The 20,446-nt window shown below is 40.3% G+C and overlaps 4 protein-coding genes across 4 annotated transcripts; 3 read left to right on the top strand and 1 right to left on the bottom strand.

The window, feature by feature from the left end:
• Positions 1 to 1,397: 1,397 nt before the first annotated feature.
• LOC105568902 lies at positions 1,398 to 5,110 on the bottom strand. The gene is made up of 4 exons (XM_012024971.1): positions 5,041 to 5,110; positions 3,797 to 4,024; positions 3,280 to 3,487; positions 1,398 to 3,186 (listed from the first exon to the last, which is right to left on the bottom strand). Exons 1-4 carry the CDS (start codon positions 5,108 to 5,110, stop codon positions 2,631 to 2,633), a joined length of 1,062 nt encoding a protein of 353 aa, XP_011880361.1. The 3' UTR covers positions 1,398 to 2,630.
• A 3,825-nt stretch (positions 5,111 to 8,935) lies between these two features.
• On the top strand, positions 8,936 to 15,396 carry LOC105568903 (protein PFC0760c). The gene is made up of 6 exons (XM_012024972.1): positions 8,936 to 9,503; positions 11,284 to 11,373; positions 11,689 to 11,874; positions 12,105 to 12,194; positions 13,212 to 13,380; positions 13,567 to 15,396. The coding sequence occupies exons 2-6, from the start codon at positions 11,298 to 11,300 to the stop codon at positions 14,666 to 14,668; spliced, it is 1,623 nt and encodes a 540-aa protein (XP_011880362.1). The 5' UTR covers positions 8,936 to 9,503; positions 11,284 to 11,297; the 3' UTR covers positions 14,669 to 15,396.
• A 595-nt stretch (positions 15,397 to 15,991) lies between these two features.
• LOC105568904 lies at positions 15,992 to 18,456 on the top strand. Its single transcript, XM_012024973.1, has 4 exons — positions 15,992 to 16,162; positions 16,498 to 16,664; positions 17,399 to 17,683; positions 17,923 to 18,456. Exons 2-4 carry the CDS (start codon positions 16,580 to 16,582, stop codon positions 18,297 to 18,299), a joined length of 747 nt encoding a protein of 248 aa, XP_011880363.1. The 5' UTR covers positions 15,992 to 16,162; positions 16,498 to 16,579; the 3' UTR covers positions 18,300 to 18,456.
• Positions 18,457 to 18,527: 71 nt separating this feature from the next.
• LOC105568905 lies at positions 18,528 to 19,847 on the top strand. The gene is made up of 3 exons (XM_012024974.1): positions 18,528 to 19,299; positions 19,377 to 19,522; positions 19,674 to 19,847. Exons 1-3 carry the CDS (start codon positions 18,912 to 18,914, stop codon positions 19,845 to 19,847), a joined length of 708 nt encoding a protein of 235 aa, XP_011880364.1. The 5' UTR covers positions 18,528 to 18,911.
• The last annotated feature ends 599 nt before the right edge of the window (positions 19,848 to 20,446 follow it).

The raw sequence follows: 20,446 nt of genomic DNA, 5'->3' as shown, positions 1-20,446 counted from the left end.
CAACTATTTGTATTAGTGACGGATAATCAACTCGACATATTAACAACATAAATGTTATACTGAGAGTGCAAATTCATAGAGCGGAACGGTGTACCATAGTATAACTAGTATGCCCACTCTCTGTCGAACCTTTGATCTTTTCGATTTCGATCACGTGGTATTCCGTCATTACTTTGATGTGTAAAATCTTTTTACACTGTCACACTACCACATATACAACTACCATATACAGGGTGGCCCCGAACGTTCCGGCCAGGCTTTGAAATTTTATAGGAAATTTAATTCTGAACAAAAAGTTTCCCATAAACATGGGTCGAAAAATGCTTCCTTACCCACACAGAAAACAAGTTTCAGAAAGCTTTCCGAAAGATAACTTGGAAATTAATATTGAAATGTAAAATTGAAATCATTCAGAAATATCTTTGAAACGTTTCATCAAAATCACATGTTATTGAAAGCTTTCCAAAAGATACCTTGAAAATTAATATTGAAATGTAACATTGAAATTATTCAGGAGTATTTCTGAAATGTTTCATCGAAATCATTTATGATCCTTCTCACTGAAATATTTCAGAAATATTACGAAACATTTCAGAGAAATATTTCGTACGTAATCTCTAAAACATATATTATTGAAAGCTATCCAACATATAACTTGGAATTTAATATTGAAATGTAATATAGAAATCATTCAGAAATATTTCTGAAGCATTTCAGAAATATTTCCGACGCATTTCAGAAATATTTCCGAATTATTTAAGAGATATTTCTGAAGCATTTCAGAAACATTTATGATATCTCATCTACGCGGACATTTCATGTATCTGAAACATGTCTGAAATATTTTTTTGAAAGGTTTCATATTTCATTGACAGCTTTTTGAGAGCTTTCTGAAATATTTCGGTGCTGTGTGGGGAGTTAGATATACTTAGATATGATTAGATATATACATTTTTTCCTCGGGTATTTATTTTATTATTTTTGTCTTGAAAAACAATTTCTCACATAAACTTTAGAATATTATAAATATATTATAAAAAAACTTATAGAAATGCAAGTTGATTTCTCTTATAGAAATTTGCTAAACATTAGTTACGACAGTGGACCTCGCAAGTACAAATACATAACACAAATAGAAATGTCTAAAATAACACTGATGGACAACGTCCAAAATCTCTGGGAACTCGAAGTCGTCGAATCTTCAATTCTAGTTTTTTTAAATATATAAATAAATCGCCGATTAGTTAGCAATTGGTCAACTACTCTTCCAGTAAAACGTAGAATCGTACGTTTAGTCAAGGTCTTGTAATTATCAAAGATTAGTATATCATTGCGAGAGAAGCGACGATTTCGGAGTGAAATCGAGAGCAAATATTGATCACAATCGCGGGAGATCATGGAGGAGCTGAGTATAAACAATTAAGTTGCACGTACGATGAATTGGAACATCGCTCGTTGACATGTACTTTAATTAGTAACTAAAATTATGGTGCAGTCAAAATATCGGATTTTAAAAGTAAAAAATACACTACATCCATTTTGCATGTACATAATTTATTCAAGGAGTATTTTCCATTTAAGTTAATATACGTTGGTCCCGATATTGTTTTTAAGCTATAAATTCCTTGTTGTAGAAATATCGGGTTTTACTTTCAACTAATTTAATCATTTCTTTAAATAGCCTCAAATTCTTCTCCGGTATAAAATTTACTGAAGCAAGATTTTGCGTAGCTCGAGCTGCAAAATATTCAAGTTTGAGTTCACACAACATGATTGCCTGAATTTATAGACTTTCCATTTCACTTTTTCTCAATTTCACTTTAGAATGTATTTATTAATAAAACAAATTCATAAGTGGTCACACTTTATATACCGATCAATTTATGTATTGGTCCTCAAATCAGGAGTAATGAAGGAATATATAATGTATACACATTTATGTATCCGATTTGTAATCTAACGCCACTATAAACCATCTCTTTTGATAAATAAAATCCGACATTTTGACCGCATTAATTTGACAGCAAATAATAGGAAAAGATCGCGAGAAACTGCGCCAAAGCGGGAAAAACTTATAGAAAGATTTAGCAACACCTTGTGGTTTAGTAAAATAATCTACTAAGAGATGAAATACAGTTTGTGAAAATGATCTCTTTAGACATTCTATAAGTAGCTCTTAAAATAATTAACAGACAACAAATCGTCAACAACTCTTATGCAGCTTGATGTTAAAAAGAAAACCATTTTCCCTCCATCTCCGTGTACCGTGAAACGGTATGAAAACGATACGACGATAGCGTTGCTACCTGCCGAAGATGCTACCGAAGATTGAATTATGGTGCGAAGTTACAATTCTATTGTTTCGCGCCATACCGCAAATTGCGATACGCTGATTTACCGATATTATCGGAATATTACCGAGGATCACGATCTGTAATGATCGTGAGGATTGAATTGCCGCAGTTAAATGTACTGTGATGGCCGAGACGGTCGAACAAAGCGATGACCTCCTCTTCATCACCCAGCTCCGCGTGCATACATATTGTACGAGTATAGTCTACGTGCGGCACTCTAGCTCTAAAAGAAGGAATCGTCGGCAGTCTCCTGCATGAGGTACCGATCACACGGGCTCAGATCTCGTTGACGTGCTGATGAATGTTGTACGCCCGTCCGCCCCTCCTGGACTCCTTCGGCACCACGACCCGGTGCTGCGGCGCCACGGCCTCCGCTTCGAGCTTCCTCTTGGCCTCTTCGGTCGCGTTTCTCTCGGTCAACAGATCGCTCGGCCTAGAGTAAACAAACGTGGTCTCCGCGTCGTGGTGCTGTCCAATAGTCGCCGAGCCCTTCAGAACATTGTCCTGGGCGCTCAACAGTTGCTTGAACCGCTCGTCGTTCTTCTCGCTCTGGACGACGTCGGCCATATTCCGGGCCGATCTCGATGACACGTCGGTTGATGACGGTCCTGCTATCCGTCCACTATTCGTCGTTCTCTGTTGATGATGATCTTGCTGTCCGTTCTCCTTATTGGTGAGATTCAGTTTCGGATTCAGATTGAGGCCCAGCCATTGGGTGAACAGCGCGATACCCTGTTCAGCGCTGGCGGACACCGCAGCGATCAGCTCATCGGTGTTCAAGGTGTCTTCCTCTTCGTCCGCGTTGTCGACGGGCTCCGTCGTCTCCGTGATGCTGCGTAGGATTATTCGAAAGAAGATAACATGCCATTCTTTCCCGACAGTTTTTCCGCATCTCTCCTTTAGGGAAGATCGCAGCGATACTTACGCGGAGACCTCCACCTGTCGGACACCCTGATAAAAATTGAAGCATCCTATGTGGTACGTGGCTTGCGGCGTGCTCAGCAAAGCCGGCTCGATTACCATGCAACCGTCGTAACCACCGATGTCAGATTGCTTCACCGACGTAAATCGCGCGCAGATCTGCGCCAAATCCGACAACAGGTTCATGCACGTCGGTTTATTGGCCGCGTTCGCTACAAGAATACAAATATCGACGATTGCAAATTTAATCAGATCAATTTGTCTGATGTAAACAAATGTGAATATTAATACGTATAAAATTGGAATATAAAATGTTCATATTAAATCGAAATATAAAAGATCGTGCAACTCTTAAATGCGTAAAGCTTCATTAATATATTTGTATAATGCAATTTTTAATTGAATTTTTAACACATTAAATTTATATGAATATAATTTAAGTTGACACAATATTTAATTTAATTTAAATTCAATACAGAGGCAAAAGGTTTCGCTTTTATTATTACGGTTTGACTACTTGCCGATCCTTATCGTCGCATTGTGAATTGGATTATCGCCGTAGCTCAAGTTTAATGAGATATTCTGCTCCTTTTGCTTGATGTTGACGCAAGCTGGACCGCCTAGATCGATCGTGGACGTCAAGTTCAGGTCAACGCAGCACAGACAGCCAGAAGTCTGGCACAGACACTTAGACTGCGACGTGGCTGATCTCGCCTCGACCTCCGGCAGGTCCCACGAAAGCAGGGTCTCTGCGGGCAGGAAACGCGCGTGTGTGTATGTTGCGCACCTGTGCGCGAGAGATAAGGGACGCGCGTGGCAGAGAAACTCGGAATAGAGAAATCGGAACGAAACGAAAGTCGTGCCGCCGATCGAAAGTCAAATGGAAGCCAAATTTCTACGCGTTTCACCGCCGCGTCGTAAAAGTTTCCTTTGGATTCTCCCTCGAAGGAATGACGAATCAGACTGTGACATTTGTAACGTTTATGCCCACATTTATGGATCGGGGAGCTACACCTGGATGCTAAGTGTGCCAATGCGAGGATTTCCATCGGCGGACTTTCTCGCGTATTGTCGAGATCGAATGACAGTTTTAAGTGCATCCTTTGTTAGATGACGAACGACAATAGAGACAAAGGCAGCTTAGAATCGAATGGCATAGGCTGAAAGTGAAATTAGAGAACGTATCTGACTTAAACTTCCAAACCAAACGGGATCCCCGAAGACTTTAACATTTTAACATTTGTTCGAAGCGGAATAATAATTCGAGGACAATCCGAATAAAATATTTTGTCTATTCAAAGGTAGAAAACGCAATAGAAATTGATTTTCTTTTCGTTGGAAATTTTAAATGCATTATATTGACAAAAGTAGCTCTTTGTTTTCTATAATAAAACTATCAGCGGTGTTTTCTGACAAAATAACACTGTAAAATAATTATTTATCAATTCCAACAATTAGCTATCATGTTCACGACAACAGTTAGTCTTACCCTGCGGCAAGATAAATCGAATGCCAGTCGATATTTCGTTTTTTCCAAAAACAAATAGAAAGTAACCGGTCATGTAAGCTCTCTTTATTGCAATCGCGCGTATCACGTAAACGATACAAAACAACAATCGCAGTTCCGCCGAGCGACGCAGGCAAACACGTGCATGCGCGCCGCCCGCGCGTTGAAATCTCCGGGCGCGTCGCGATCACCCGCGCGAACTCGAATCTTCGCACTTGCTAATAGCTTCCTAATCGCATTTTGCCCCGAACAGCTCACCGAGCAATCCAGCTGACGCGACGACCACCAGGGTGACCATCAGCACCAGAATCGTGGCCCTCACAGCCATGGTGTGTTCTCCAAAATTATTGTTCGCTCGACAAGACCGTTTCTTTCACGGCGGAGAACGATCGCGCTCGATCCCTCGATCGAGCAGCAGTCGGATGATCGGGATCGCGATGTTGTGACCGCGCGAGAGACAAACGGCTCAAAATTAAACGAACGCGCGAGTGAGGAGATCTTCGGAGATCCTGCCCGGCAAAGAAGAAGCTTAAATCTGGACACGGCGCCGGCACCGCGGGTGCCGGATCACCGACCGGTTCGGCGGTCGGCACGAAAACAGGGGACAGGATTGGTCAGGACCGTCGTGTCGGTGGGGCACCCCGGCTGGCCACCGTCGGTGCGCGATGCGACGCGACGAGGGGGCAACAAACGGCGGGCAAAGAACCTCATCTGGGTGACCGGGTGACCTCCTTCCTCCGCCGACCGGGAGGGAACTCGCGAGCGCCGGCCGTTGGCGCCGTGCCCCTCCGCGACGCGTCGGCACAGGGGGCTACAAATGGGGGACATAAGGTATTGGGCTACTCTTCGGGGACTATTGCCCATGATGCTGGAGGTGGACGATCTTGAAGACGGGTTCTCTTTGCGGTCGCTGAAATTCTCCAGATTTCAGACATAGTAGGTCTGCAATTTTCTGCAAATTTTGTCAAAAGCGTAAGAAATGAGAATGTCTTCTCTCTTTGAAAATTCCTTCCCAGGGATTATCACTTCGAGCTATTTACACGCTCTCGCGCTTTCTTTCTTTTATCTGTATCGTAAAGTCGTGAAAAATATTAAAATGTCACATAATTTCTATCTGCAACAAAATTGAAACCTGATAAATTGTAATTTCCTAAAATTTTTACAATAATTACTTATTAACAGATAAATCCAACAGTATTAAATTTGTCAAAGATAGAAGTTGAAGAAATTTTCTAATATTTCGCAAAACAACCGCGCAGTTGAGGCTCGACTTTGTGGGATCAAAACGTTCCACTTTCGAATTTAATCACCTCAGCAATGCTGATCTCTTGCTCTCTAAATTTCAAGTTACGCCGTAAAAGTTCCACAAACAAAGAAATACTTTCTAACATGTGTAAGGCCTTGTGTCCACGTCCAAGAACTGTGTCCAAGTTCTAGTTCCAAGAAATGTGTAGCCAATCAACCTGCATCTTTTGCAGAAAAGCTGCAAGTTGATTGGCTATACATTTCTTGAACCAGAACTTGAACCTTGGATCGTGGACACAAGGCTTAATGTGCTCAAAAAGGCTTACTTCGTCTCACTTCGCGCACGAATGTTTCTAATTTAACGCGCCGGGCTTCTCTCCTCTTCTTGAGAACCCTATCCTCGGCTTTCACCGTTTGAAGAAAAGTCGCGGGCCGTAAAATCGCTTACGATTCCGTCCTACCGATTGCACAGCGTGTCGCGTTCTTGATATCTTCTTTTTTTTTTTGGATGAGCGTGGGCGCGGTTTGTTACGCGTGACTACGAGAGACGGGAAACGGAGCGAAATGTCTGCTGACGTGACCGCGGAATGGGCCGAGTGAAAAGACATTCTCCTTCGAAGGGGAACATTCCTTTCTGAAATAGAGCCGATTCGTTATAACAGCAGAAATCCAACTTTCTCTATTCGCTTGTAACTTCTTTTTTTTGCGTTAGAAACGCGCGAAATATGCCAATGAAGTCACGCTTTGAGACAAAGTCGCCGAATGTAGATTACAAAATTTTTCAATCAATCCGAAGAGATATACCGGGCTGAAAAAAATAGCAATTTCTCTCTCGGCTCGCGCGGAATTACATCAGAAGGAGGGTACGATTGGACGCGACTCGTTTGTAATCCGCTCTGTCATCGATTATCTCCGCGAAAACGATCGTCGGTTAGATAATTGCGCAAATAATAGCGTCGCGTGCCGTCAACTTCGCGCGACGTCAATGTCACGGACGCGCGATTACTCCGCCTTAATCGCGTATCTAATCGCCGGCAAGTGCGACTGTACGGAGTCGTCCGCGATCCTTTTTTTTTTATTTTCGTTCTCTTCTCCCCTGCAACAAGATGCAACCGCGGAGGGAAGCCGGGTTCGTAGCATCCGAACGCGATTATCCCACGACGTTACGTAAAAACTCGTTTGCCCCCCGCCTGGTGGCCCACATATTTCCGGGTCGTACGTTTCGTTCATCGACTTAGGAACCCTCGAAGATCGAGTTATCATATTCGATTTAAATAGTCCGTGTAGCGATGGGATCAAATCGATGTGTTTCCTCAGCTGCCGCCTGATCCTCCCGTTGAAGAAATCTGTGCAGTTCTGGGTTTTCAAGCAGGAATAGTTTTTATCCAAATATTTATTATGTATTTTAAACAATGATTTAACGTCGTACTAAAGACCGCTTGACATCTGAAGCACGTAAAGATTGGGAAGCTCTCTATAAGCATCGTTATTGAACAATTTCGAATTAACTTTATTGAAGATTCTCTCCCTTATTGTTTCTTGAAGTACTCTTAAAGGGACGGGGTATCGTGCTCCTCCCGACAAGAGCTACTCTACTCGCGATAAGCTTGATGCCATCGCTATCGGCGACTCTACCAGGCTATCGGGGAACGAACAAATATTAACCAAGGTAAACCACTCCTGGCCACTACTTTCTTCGACCCACTAACCGGAGAAAGGCCCCTCCTTAACCGCCAAAACACGATTCTGAGGATCGATCGGAGGCGAACGAACGAATAAACCAACAAATGAACGAATGTGCGTACGTACGAGCGAGCACCTGCATTAATTTCACGCTGCACTCGTGTCGTTCGTTGCGTTCCGGATATTTTTCTTCTCTTTATTCTCCCGCACGACGACGAAACTCCCGCGAGAGACTGCAGGCGCACGAAAGTGGGTCTTCGGTTAGAATTTGTGTCGCGAACCGTGGCATTCACGGCTGGCACAAGTGGCATTGGCTGACCGTGCCGTATATCTTCGTGCAAAATTTAGAAAATATTTAGAAAAATTGAAATAACTCGACTGACGATACTAATTTGCATCGATACACATTTGTTTCCATTTTTCGTTTCGTGATGCTAGTCCTTTTGAGGATAAAAGTATTGGAACTGACAAGTTACATATTTTATAGAGGAAAGTCCCCTGTTATGGGGACCTCTATATATTATATGTATTATATAATTACGTATATTGCATATAAGATTATTGAATTGCATTATGTACACATTTTTAACATTTACAATTTTATTTTCAATTTGTTTCACTATAATTAGAATAAAGAATTTTTTGAAAATATTAAAGAAAGAATTTTAACGAAGGATACATTTTGTGTCAATAAGATTCTCTTTTAATTGCTCATAATCTTTTTAACAGCTGTCTGACAAATTTTAAAGAAATTTATTGGTTACCAGGAAGCGAGTACATGAAATGATAATATGGATGTCAAAGCAATTAGTATGTGCAATGCGAATAAAGAATTGATGTCACTTACACTAATCGTGGATGCACTGCGAGTCATGCAATATAGTTTCATCGGTAGAAAATAGTAGGTCACGTTATTATAGCGATCGCAAGTTAATTAGAGGCACCTGTAGTGGTCGTAAAATCGAATTGAGTCGCGGCATGTGTAAGATAGAAATTAACATTTTGACTTACAATATGAAGGAAATAGAGCAATTAGGGTAAGTAAAATAAGAGTAAAATCTAATCTTGCAAAGAACTAAACAGACGCGAGTAGATTTTTCCTGGATTTTTACCGAAAGCCAATGTTTTTGAAAATCTCGATTATTCTGAGAAACTTCACGTACATCAACTGGAAATGTTTCAGAACATCCCGTATGCCCCATTGAATTTTTTGCCGTAGCAATCTAAACGAATTTAGATGAGTGCACCGCGAACATCGGATTGTCGCGTCCCCGGGGCGGCTTGTCGCTTTTTCTGCCGGAATCCGGACGTAATTAAAGGATGTCGGAAGTCATCGGCGTGACTTTTCCCCCTCCCGTGGATATTTTCGTGCGAGTTGAATCATCCGGAACCATCTTCATTCATCCGTGTGCACCGCGGACACCTGGTACCGGTTCGCGGAGAGATGGAAAAGTGGACTTCCCGCTTTCGTCGTCGGGACGACGGCGACGCCGTCATCGTCGTCCGATGAAGGACGACGGAGGATCGGAAGCGACGTGACGTGGTTGGCGTGGGGTCGCCTCTGATTTACCTAGAGCGCATTAGAATGTTTAATAATCCTAGCAGCGGCCTGGCGGACAGGTGGTGGTGGCCTGACCGACTTTTAAAGAAACCTTGGGGGGAGTTGGGCGGCATCTTCAGTTGGACATTGGCCTCCGTAAGACGAAGAGTCAGGGAAAAAGAGCCGTAGGGTGCAGGAGACAGGAGAGCACGAGCACGGTTGCCCCCTCGGATTTCTTCTCAACGACCCGCAGGTGGGTAGAGTCAGCTACAATTTGTGCGTTTGCAAGATTTGAGAAACTGGGAAACGCGCCGCGCGACAAAAACGAGGAGTCACTCGCTTGCAAATCAATTGCCCACACGTGGGCAATTGATTCTCTAGATGTAATTCATGATTTTTAAATAAGTCATCAAAATAATATAATTGTATTCTGTACAGCTTCTATATATAAACGTTTAATAGAAACACACGTTCTAACGTGTTTAACGTTAATTAATAAAATAGAGCTCGCATGTGAAACAAAATCAACGAATATTTCTTTGCTCTCTGGTGCTAATATGCATTATATAGAATTGATTTTGTTTAATATTTAAATTATTCAGTAATTAAACGTCGCATATGCATCGTTAAATATTGTACAATCTGGATCCGGCACGCGTGTTATGTAACACGTGCGTATTATTCATGTACAATATTTATATTATCTATCTCTCCTCAGATTAATAGATCAGATTAATCGCCCCTAACGAGGTGAGACGGATAAGGCAAGTCCTAGAAATCATTTTCGTAAGTCACCATTTGTCCCGAGCCTGACTTCTCGCACTGTCACTTCCGCGATTTAGTCTGTGCGTGAGATTCGACGACGCGTGAGGAATCGACACATGTAATCGGCGACACGTCGAAGCGGTAGCCCCGGCCGTATTCAGCGCCTTGACCATATGTAACGCGCTTTATAACGGTGACACGCGTGTCTGTTTCGCGCGTAAAACCGTGCGTCTCCTCTCGATCGTGCTACTAAAGTCCGCCATCGAGTCTCTCGAGTAAGCGCCTTTCCGACGCACGCCTTTGACCGTGACCGGGATTTGGGTCAACCGGTCGCTAGCATATGAGGGGAACTCGCGTTTGAAACCGGAAGGAGAATACGTCTCGCCACGTCTGAGACGATTTGTCCGATTGTTTATCCGGAAGATAAAAATATCGCGGTGGTTCTGGTACAAGTGTTTTAACGAACAGGGTGGCGGAAACGAAATTGCCGCTCTATCTCGACGATTGATGAGCGGAACGAATGTCTCTATTGTTCGGCGACGAGGGCTATGGGATAATCGTCGAAAGGAGAAATAATTGTGAGGGAAGAAACACGTCCAATGCACTCTTTTTTTTCTAATGTGCTCTTTATGATTGGAGAGTTAAAGGCGGTCTGCGTAAAATTGAGAAGCGCAGTTTGAAAGTCGTTCAGAAATTGTATTCTCAAAAGTCGCTCAATCAACGAAACGAGCTTTCGAGAAAAATTCTAGCAATTAGTGATAAGATCCGAAAGTTCCTGACTCGCGTAAAAAAAATAAAAGATAATAAAATGAAACAATCATTTTCTTTTCAACGTAATGTATTTTAATGCATTTTTAAAATGCAACAATATACAATAAATTCAACACTGCAAAGATAACTTCTTCATTATTGGTAAAATAAAAAGTAATTTTGAAAATTAAAATCCAATTTGTGTGGAAGAACTTTGCACTAATAGAAATAAATAAGACAATTGATTATCTGTTACAAACATTTCGAAATAACATTTAACTGCGTAATAGGGAAATAGGTGTACTGTGTAAATCAAGCATGAAACTCGGTGCAGTTTCTGGCATTTGCGTCGGCACGCGCGTAAAATCTTTACTGCTTTTACGGTTTCTATTGTCATGCCAATTGGCCGAAAGAAACTGAAATGAGATTAGAACGCGCGTGCTACAACATACGAGACGTGCGTTTTTCACACACTCTAATAATACAACCGCGTTACGTGTTCTTGGTATTGTTTTCAGAATAGAGCAAAAGGATGCGACTGTCGACGATTTTCGAGCTGTTGCTGATCCTCTTGTTGGTGGCCTTCGCGGCTTACGGTCGAGTAATTGGTAAGAGAAAAACTTTGAGGAGAATATGAGCCGAATGATACAAGGAGAGCGAAAATAAATCTACTAAAACTTGGAAAAATTTGGAAATTAATTTTGATACAAATGATACATTTATAAATATAAAAAATCCCTAGTAGCACAATATATTGGCGCGGTATTGGGAAATAATATAAATCTAGTATTCTCAATATTGTAAGACGGACGCCTTCTCATATTTAGCCAATATAGGTCTGATATTGATATTATAATGTATCCCGAAATTTGACATGAATTTTAAGCGGTCTAAAGCGTGCTGAAATTATAATCTACTCACAGATCGCAATGAGGCGACGCATCGAGTGGCTCGTGCCGCGAATAATGTGAAGCAAAGTGACATAGACTTGACGACAATGTCGCTGAAACAGGCGACCGACAGCGTGAATCGATACTGCACCTGCAACGAGAACATCTGCAACTGCTGCCGGGACTTTCACATACCGCTCGTGCAGCTGAAAGGACCAGGTAATTATCACGCAACGCGTGCACGAAAAATGAAAGTGCAGCGCGGGAACCAAGTATAATGCGTTTGTTATCTGCAGTACCGTGTTCTCTGATTAGCCGTCATGTATTGTGCGCCATGTCACACGTACATACATTTTACGTGGAAATAGAATTTTACCTGTGATAGAAAAAGTTTAATACATTTTTTTACAAATATGTTATGTTACTGATGAGAGTATCTGAAATTTTAGGGTGCGCGTCACTGCAGTACCTTCAAGGTGACAACTTGGCAGTCCAGTTGAGCTTCGGCGACAACATATTAACCAGCACGATCGTTAACGGTAATTACATTCAGTACGCAATTAACAATCCGCCACTTTCTCTGATTAATCAATATTTCGTGTGAAGTATTTGTTTATTACGAAAAAGAAAAAGAAAATTACCGCGTCGAATAATTATTGTAACAAACCTGCCGATGAAATTGATCTTTTAAATAATTTTCCATTTATTGAAAGTGATTTCGATAATTAATTTAGTATAATATTAATTCTTTAAAATGCTTCCGATAATAGAGATTTGGAACAGCATGTTACTGCTATTATAAATTATGAAAAGATCTAGATTTTATAGAAAACATATAGACCATGCTCGTCTTTGTTTGGCGAACAATTGATGTCGCGTGTCTCGTGTAAAAAAATTAATCACGCGCGTGTACATACCGCGCGTTCAACAATATTGAAAAGTGTGTTAATCGTGTGTGAAAAAACGTTCGGCGGACACATATTAGCGTAACGTCCAGGAAGTTATAATCCGACTTTCACCCGGCATGTCACTGTCAATGGGGTTCCGTCAATAGAATGTAGCGTTTGAAACTTTTACTTCTTTTTAAAGCACGCGAAACCACGCAATAACTACATAAAAAATACTTTTGCTCCGTTATATCGGGCAAATTTCACATTGCCCAGTTTCACGTGCGCAAGATCAAGTTCTCCGGTATGTGTTCATGAAAAAAATGGATTACGAAGTCGAGTCGGTGGCATGTAGGCGCCACTCGACGAATTCGTGTCAGTCTAGCGGAGCGAAAGTATTTGTACAGACAATTTTTCGAGGATGTCGACGACAAGTATGTTCATTTTTTTTATCATGCTCGATGACCTCAATTTGTTTGAACTAGACCAGTTTTTAACATCATGATATGTGAATAGTGATATCTGAGATGCTTCCTCTAAAAAAAACACGCATTTTAATAAAGTTGTTATAATTAAATATTTAATTTAATTTGTTTCTTTATTAGAAATACGTTTACTTGGTAAAGTTTGGACATTTGGTAAAGTTTGCGAAAAAATGTTCAATTTTAGGAAAAAGTCCGAGGCCTGTGTGCGTACCGCTACCGGGTGGCTTCACCAAATTCTGCGGCAGAATTTACTCCATTCAACGCGATGCGAAGAATCACTTCAAAGCGTGTCTCGGCTTGGAACTGCAGTCCCCTACTGAGTTGGAAGCTACTCTTCGCGTCAGTTGTTTCAGGTACTTATCAATAAAGGTGTAACAGTAGTAGATTTCCCTTCTCTTTTAAATTTACAACAAGAATTCCTAAGGCAAAGAATTAACAATACGTAATATGCAAATTGTTTGTTAAAATATTATTGAAAGCAGCCGTTATTCGAACTTGTTGGCGTTAGCAAAGTGCCGTTATTCGAACTTGAATTTCAGATTCGGCCCAGAGGGTCTGAAGCTTCGACCAGCTGAGCCACTTCCAATTGTCGAGACAGAGGCTATTTCGGAGGAAGACGATGATGACGACTTTTTCGGGCTTGGCTCGGATGATGACGACGACGACGATGAGGATGATGAAACGCCCAACACGAATTCCGTCTCCGATGGCTCGGAAATTGAAGATGCGCAGGAATCAGACGATGACGACGACGACGAAGATGATTTGTTAGGCTTCAGTGCTCTGCTGGATATCTTTACTGGCGATGACGAAGCGCCAACAAGACCGAAAGTTACCACTCCACCACCATTGTTGGAATTCACTATACCGATTCTACCGCGGCCAACGACTCCCGGAACGTTAGAGGATCACGAGCCCACCTTCGCCAACAACGAGCAGGAAAATAATTACGAGGAACATGATGACAATACCCAAGAACCGTACAAGACAGAAGAAGAAGATACGGGAATTACCGAGAGTAATACCGAAGACAGCACTGACGAGAACACGGAAGCCTCCAACAAAATTGTATACACCGCAAAACCCGATAAGGCGCCGACCGCCAACAAAGTGAAGAAAGGAGTTGTTTCAGACAAGAAGAAACCCACGGTGACGTCGACCAGCGTCAACGCTATCCATGATCCCGAGAAACCAGCGAAGAAACCTATCAAGGATGAGGACGACGAAGACGATGACGATGATGACATTTTGGATGACGATGACGAGGAAATCGAGGACGAGGACGATGACGTTCTCGACGATGACGACGACGACGATGATAAAGATGACGAAGACGAAGACGAGGAGGACGAAGATAAATTAGACGATGAGAAGCACGAGGAGCATGACGATGATGAGGACGAGAAGGCCGTGGATCTTGCCGATTTGGTCGATGACGACGACGATGACGACGAGGAGGAAGACTCCATGTTGAGTGCTCTTATAGGTACCGGGAAAAGTAAGAAGAGCAAAGAAGAGACGAAGACGAATCAGACCAATGTCCACAAGCACGGCGATGAGGATGACGATCTTGCATTGGAACTCTTTGGTAGGAAGAGGCATTCCAGTGAACATCGTCAAAGCAAGATCACGAGGCTTTGAAGTGTACAGAGTATTGCTCCAGTCAGTAGAATAATTGGAAGCGGAAGAAAGCTCATCCTTCTTATCGGGCCATAAATTCGTTGGATCCTACAAAACTCGGGGCGTTTTGTTCGGATCAGCGGAGCGTTCGAAGATTTGGTGAATTGGTATAATTGTGAGAGTGCGACCTGTTTTTTTCACGATAAGATTACAAAAGTCAACGTTTCCCGGCGCATCATTTCGTGAAGGCTTACAAATAGCGGATACGCAATTTTATGACGTCATAGTTATTTCATAATGATAATTAAAAAAGGATCGCTAATTTTATAATAGTTGTTAATTGATTTTATTGTTTAAAACTAAGCAGTTTATTTCGCTATCACAATTATCTTGTTTTTTTTACGTAGTTAATATTTATTTATTGAATTAGACGGACTGATACGAGATCTTGCAGCGAAGATGGAAGAACTTTCTTGAGAGAAGGCTCAATTAGAATTGCGTGAATAGAGGTTTTTTATGTCTCGAAAATAAGATCCTAGGGATACTTTTATGTAATGCGAGAATTTGCAGGGAGCTGTTCATAAGGAAGACTTATATATGAATTGTTCGTGACCTCAGCCATAATAAATTGCTCGATTAGTTTAACGTTATTTATTAAGAGCAAATGAATATTTATGATTTATGTATGTATGAAGTTATTTATTGACTCTGTAATAAATAAAAAATATAACGCGTTTATCCCGCGCCTTCCATAATTCAACTTCTTCGATTTTTTAAATTAAAATTAGCAGTAATGAATTATTGGCTAAAGTGAATTACTGACTAATTATTGATTAGAATTAATTATTGACTAATTTAAATTTATTTAAATTATTAAAATAATTTTTTATATGCGTATGAAAACGTTTGATATATTTTCCGATTTTAGTTCAAATCAATTCTGTCAGAAAATTCTCGCCATAACAGAATTAATTAATTATTGTGAGAGCATTAATACTATTAATAATAATTTTTATATGTCCCAAGATGTGACAACTCAAAAAGGCATTTAAAAAAATTCTTGTTTAAGTAGTTTTACGCAAATGGCATGTCAGATAATTTTCATAGCACATAATCAGCTATTCTTGTAGATTCTTTTGTGGCGCAATGGAGTGACTTAAGATTATTTCACAGTGTTTAATATGTACGATAAATTTAAAGATAAGAGTTTTATACTACTAGACAAACAAGTACAGATTTTAATAATCAACTCAGGCAAGGTAATTACACACATTTATTAGGACAAGCGGACTCTTATCTTTAATATTTTCTGAAATGACGTGAAATCTGAAATCTCTTTCTTATATAACAAGAGCATTCGAATGGCAGTCACGTCATTCTGTGGTTATCTGGTTTATTTTACACAATGTTGCATCAAATTAATGTATTCTTCTTATCAAATTACAAAATCAAAGGCTATCCTTAGGGACAGGAAAATTAAAGGATACGAAAACTTCGGAGGAATTTTACCCTTAGGTGCTTTTACCCTTAAAGTTGGTTTTTTATTGTAATCAGAAATAATTATGTATATACAATTTGGTTTACGTGCACCATATTTTTCTGCAAAGTTTCGAATTTCTGTGAGTTTTTGGATTGCCGATTTTGCCACAGATTTATTGGTCATTTAATAGCGTCGTCAAGTTTAATTTAGTAAAAGTAAATTTTTTAGTAAAAGTAAATGTAGGTTTATATCTTTGTCTTCGATTATTTCTTAGTCGTAAACCGTCACGTAATGGTGACAATTTGCAATTAAGCATTTTTATTTTACCTTCTATGGAAAGTTGATGCATAATTAATGAATCTACACGTAGGGTCTCCGCGTCTTGGTCCAGCGTGTGCCCAATTTCAGTCTTCCGTTGGCGTCGAAGCGTGCCGGTTGTGCAGCCTACCATCATGATATCTAAGTGGCTTCTCGTATCTCTTCTGGCTTTAGGAGTCCAGAACATATCTGCGGGCAATACCATCAGCAATTTTATCGGTAAGAGGACTAAAACAGTTCTTTGCAATTAATGTTTTAAAGTCTAGCAATAAAAATTTGCAAGAAAATTGGCAAGGCGATTTGTTAATGAAAGGCAACGCTTACGAAGAATTTGTGAAATTTCTAATGTTTTATTATAATTGTACAAACTTTTCTGCTTAATGTAGACTTAAAAATTCTCATATACATTTAATTGAAAACACAATTTTCTTCAGATAAATTATATCTGCTTTTTAATTACCTTTGTAAAATATTGTTGCTTTTTCAGAGAAAGAAAAATCGTAATTTCTTTTAGAGAAAGAAAGACATATTTGGCATATTTTCTTTCGCATTTTTACTATTGTTCGGACTTTGAATACATCACTGTAATCGAGAGGCACGCGTGTATATCGTGATTTTCCGTTTCATATTTCAATGGCTTTCCACGCGAGGCACGTTCCAATACAATGATCGAAGCTTTTGTTTGTGTCAAACTCCGAATTCCAAACGCGTTGCCAGGATTTCTTATAGCCAAGTCTTGCTTCTACCTGCGACGTTTCGTTTTAGAAATCGATCGCCCGCAGTTGCCCGCTTCGACTCGTTTCTGGCTTTTTTGTTTCAGCCTCGCAAAAATGAAATCGCACCTCGTCCCAATCCGTTTCTTTCGTTTTGATTTTCGTGGACCGTGACAGCTTTTGGCTGTCGATCAGTTTCGACGTGCACAGATATATTTCCTAAGCGATGTTTTCTTTCAGATGTAACTAAATTCAATATGGTGTTCTACGATCCGATGACGCAGCTATCATTGAAAGGTGCACTGGAGAATATCGGTCGTGGCCCCTTTTCCGGGGTCGGTTTCCGTGGTGTAAAATGTGACTGCGAGGGTTTAACTTGTGGCTGTTGCAGCGGTATCAATGTAACCACATTCAACTTCAACCGTAAAGCCTGCACAAATTTCACCTACTACCCCGAGAATCTCGCCATCAAATTAAATTTTGTATTAAACGATAAAGAAATTGTCACTTCGGGTGTGATATCTGGTGAGTATATCTTTAACTAAATAACTTTTATATAATATATTTCAAGCCTAAAAAATTTTTATACGCATCCTTTTGATAAAGAAAATAATTTCTCTTTGATTTTTCCGCTTTGCAATAAAATTGAAAAATTAATTGTATATTAATTTCACCATGTAAACTTTATAGTCAGCGGGTTTTTCATTAGATCTGATACAATTTGCATTCGTGTAGATTGTAAAATGTAATAAATTAATTTGCAGCTAATAATCCAGCACCGTTCTGCGTACCTGTCTATCCTCCTTTCATGTCCTTCTGCGTACGATTGTACGATGTCTTCATGATGGGTAGAAATCTGCACGCGTGCGTCGATCTGGAGGTACTTGCGGTGACATGGCCAGTCCTGGTTTTGCACTTCGATTGTATAAAGATCGGCGCGGATGGAATATCTTGGATGAAACCCGGTGACAGTGACAATTTTCCTCAAATGGTACAAATGGGGATAGTCATGCCGGAAGTGAATGGGCCGGAAATATACGACCAAGTTAACTTTGAGACAGATCCCGTTGAGCTTCTAAACGATCAAACTTTGAGTATGACGCCCGAGGAAGAAAATAACATCGGCCAGTTAAAGTTGTGATGTCCACATAATTATAAAATTATATATGCACGCGAGACGTTATTATTAAGCTATAAATGTTATATCTATCAGTGAATATGTTTTATTTATTATTATATAATATATGTATATGTATTCCTGATGTGACGATAAAGTGTATCACAACTATAGCTTCGAATTTATTGGCCTTATTATTTTATAAAATTTATTACATATAAGTATCAACGTTTATAAATTAGCGCATTTCTTTCCTTCATTAAAGATAAAGTACTTGCTTTAATTACGAGTGTCTTCAACGACTTTTCATTATTAATATTGACGGAGAATCATGTTAGATCAATGAATAATTTAACCTATAGAACTCTAGCTTAAAATAGCATTTTATCCTTGTCGTATTTAAAGATGAAAGATATTCGAGACAGCATTTCCAGAGCATCCTGTCGTTTCTCCGTGACGAGTTCTAGTCAATCACAAAATGCGGGCGAACGAGCCAAGCCTAAATTTCACCGTAAAACTGGGTCAGTCTAAAGTACCCGTTAACCGGCCAGTCAAGTTTCAATCGTCCAGCAAGAAAGCACATCTCGAGATGTCCTCTCATTTCATTTGAACGTCAGACAAGATCAAGAACGCAAAATGAGAGCCGCCTGCTGGCTGCTGCTAATCACCGTCCTCGCGCAATCGTGCTCGCGCCTAGAATCGAGGGCCAACGAGGGTTTTGCGATAGGAGGAAACGTTAGCAGTGAGCTCGAGGATTCCCCGAGATCGCGGGAGGATCTGGAGCAATTGAAGAAGCTGTTGAGGCAGAATTCGAATTCTTCGGCATCGGAAAACGGCACGGTGACCGCGACCAAACAGGGACCTTGTCAGTGTAGCGGCGGGATCTGCGGATGCTGTTCAAGAATCCTGTACGACACATGGAAGCAAAAGGCCTGCGTGAACATCACGTACGATCCTGACGAATTCAGCTTCACCGCCAATATCATGATGAACGACAGAGTCCTTTATACAAGGACTGTTTCCGGTAAGCGCATATAAACCATTACAGACAAGAGAAAAACGAGTACATTTCCTTTAATTTATCTCCTCGTATACTTATAGGAAAGAATCCTAGGCCGATTTGTGTTCCTGTTCCGCGGCTACCGATCAGAGCGTGCGTCAAATTTTATAATATATATTTCCAAGGCAGAAACATTCATCTGTGTCTCAATATGGAAGGAAAGTTCCAGGATACTACACTGTTTAAGGTCAGCAAAACGTTATTGTTTTAATAAAACAAATACCATTAAGTTGACAAATTATTCCCAATTAAACCTAATGCTGTTATCATTTTTTCCCCGTGTATAAATGGTCACAAATGACCTCTCTGACTTTATTCGATTTCGTGTATTTCCGCAGGTTAGTTTAGACTGTCTTAGATTCGGTTCGAACGGATTAGCTCTGTTAAAGCCAGAGGACGGAGGTGGTTTGGGCCAAGTAGAATTTTTTCCGGAAGATTCGGACGACAATGATGATTACGATGACGAGGACGACGACGACGACGACGACGACGACGACGATGATATATTTTAAAAACACTTTTATAATAATACTATAAGTTATTATACATATGTGCCATGTATGCATATTTATTGTTATTGCATCGTTAATAAATAAATAATTGCACACATTCTTACAAAGAATTATTAAGCTTGATTGTATCTTAAAAAGAAGAAATGGTTTGATTTCTTTCTAATTATATTTCCGCCTGTAAATTGCACGATGATATACTTTCTCTTCTTTTAAATAATTTTTCAAATAATATAGGAAAAGAGTTGCGTGTTTCTAATTGTTTGTGCAGATGTATCTTTGTTGCAAGAGCGTGCCTTATTTTTCGATCTCGTAGGTTGTAGGGAACAAATGCGTGCACGAATATAATGGTGAATTTTACGCCCGTGTGTAATTCAGAAAGGACAAAAACGTTCCGGTTATTTTCTAAAAGCCTGCAATACAATAGGCTCACAATAGCTCGTGATTGCATCCTGTATACAGCGGCGGGTGGTACGCGAAAAAGCAGAAAGCGTTTAGTGTAAAACGAGACGTCGCTGGCACTCGTTAATAAGCTAATATAGCTACGAGGAACGTGCGCGCGTTTGTAATAATTAACGTAATGTGCAAATATGGATCTGCGT

The sequence above is a fragment of the Vollenhovia emeryi genome, unplaced genomic scaffold (assembly GCF_000949405.1).
Source record: "Vollenhovia emeryi isolate VEMERY1.0 unplaced genomic scaffold, V.emery_V1.0 DF939127.1, whole genome shotgun sequence".
In the NCBI taxonomy this organism is placed as follows: domain Eukaryota; kingdom Metazoa; phylum Arthropoda; class Insecta; order Hymenoptera; family Formicidae; genus Vollenhovia; species Vollenhovia emeryi.
Note: the sequence above shows the minus strand (reverse complement) of the source record. Positions and strands in the feature narration are given on the sequence as shown.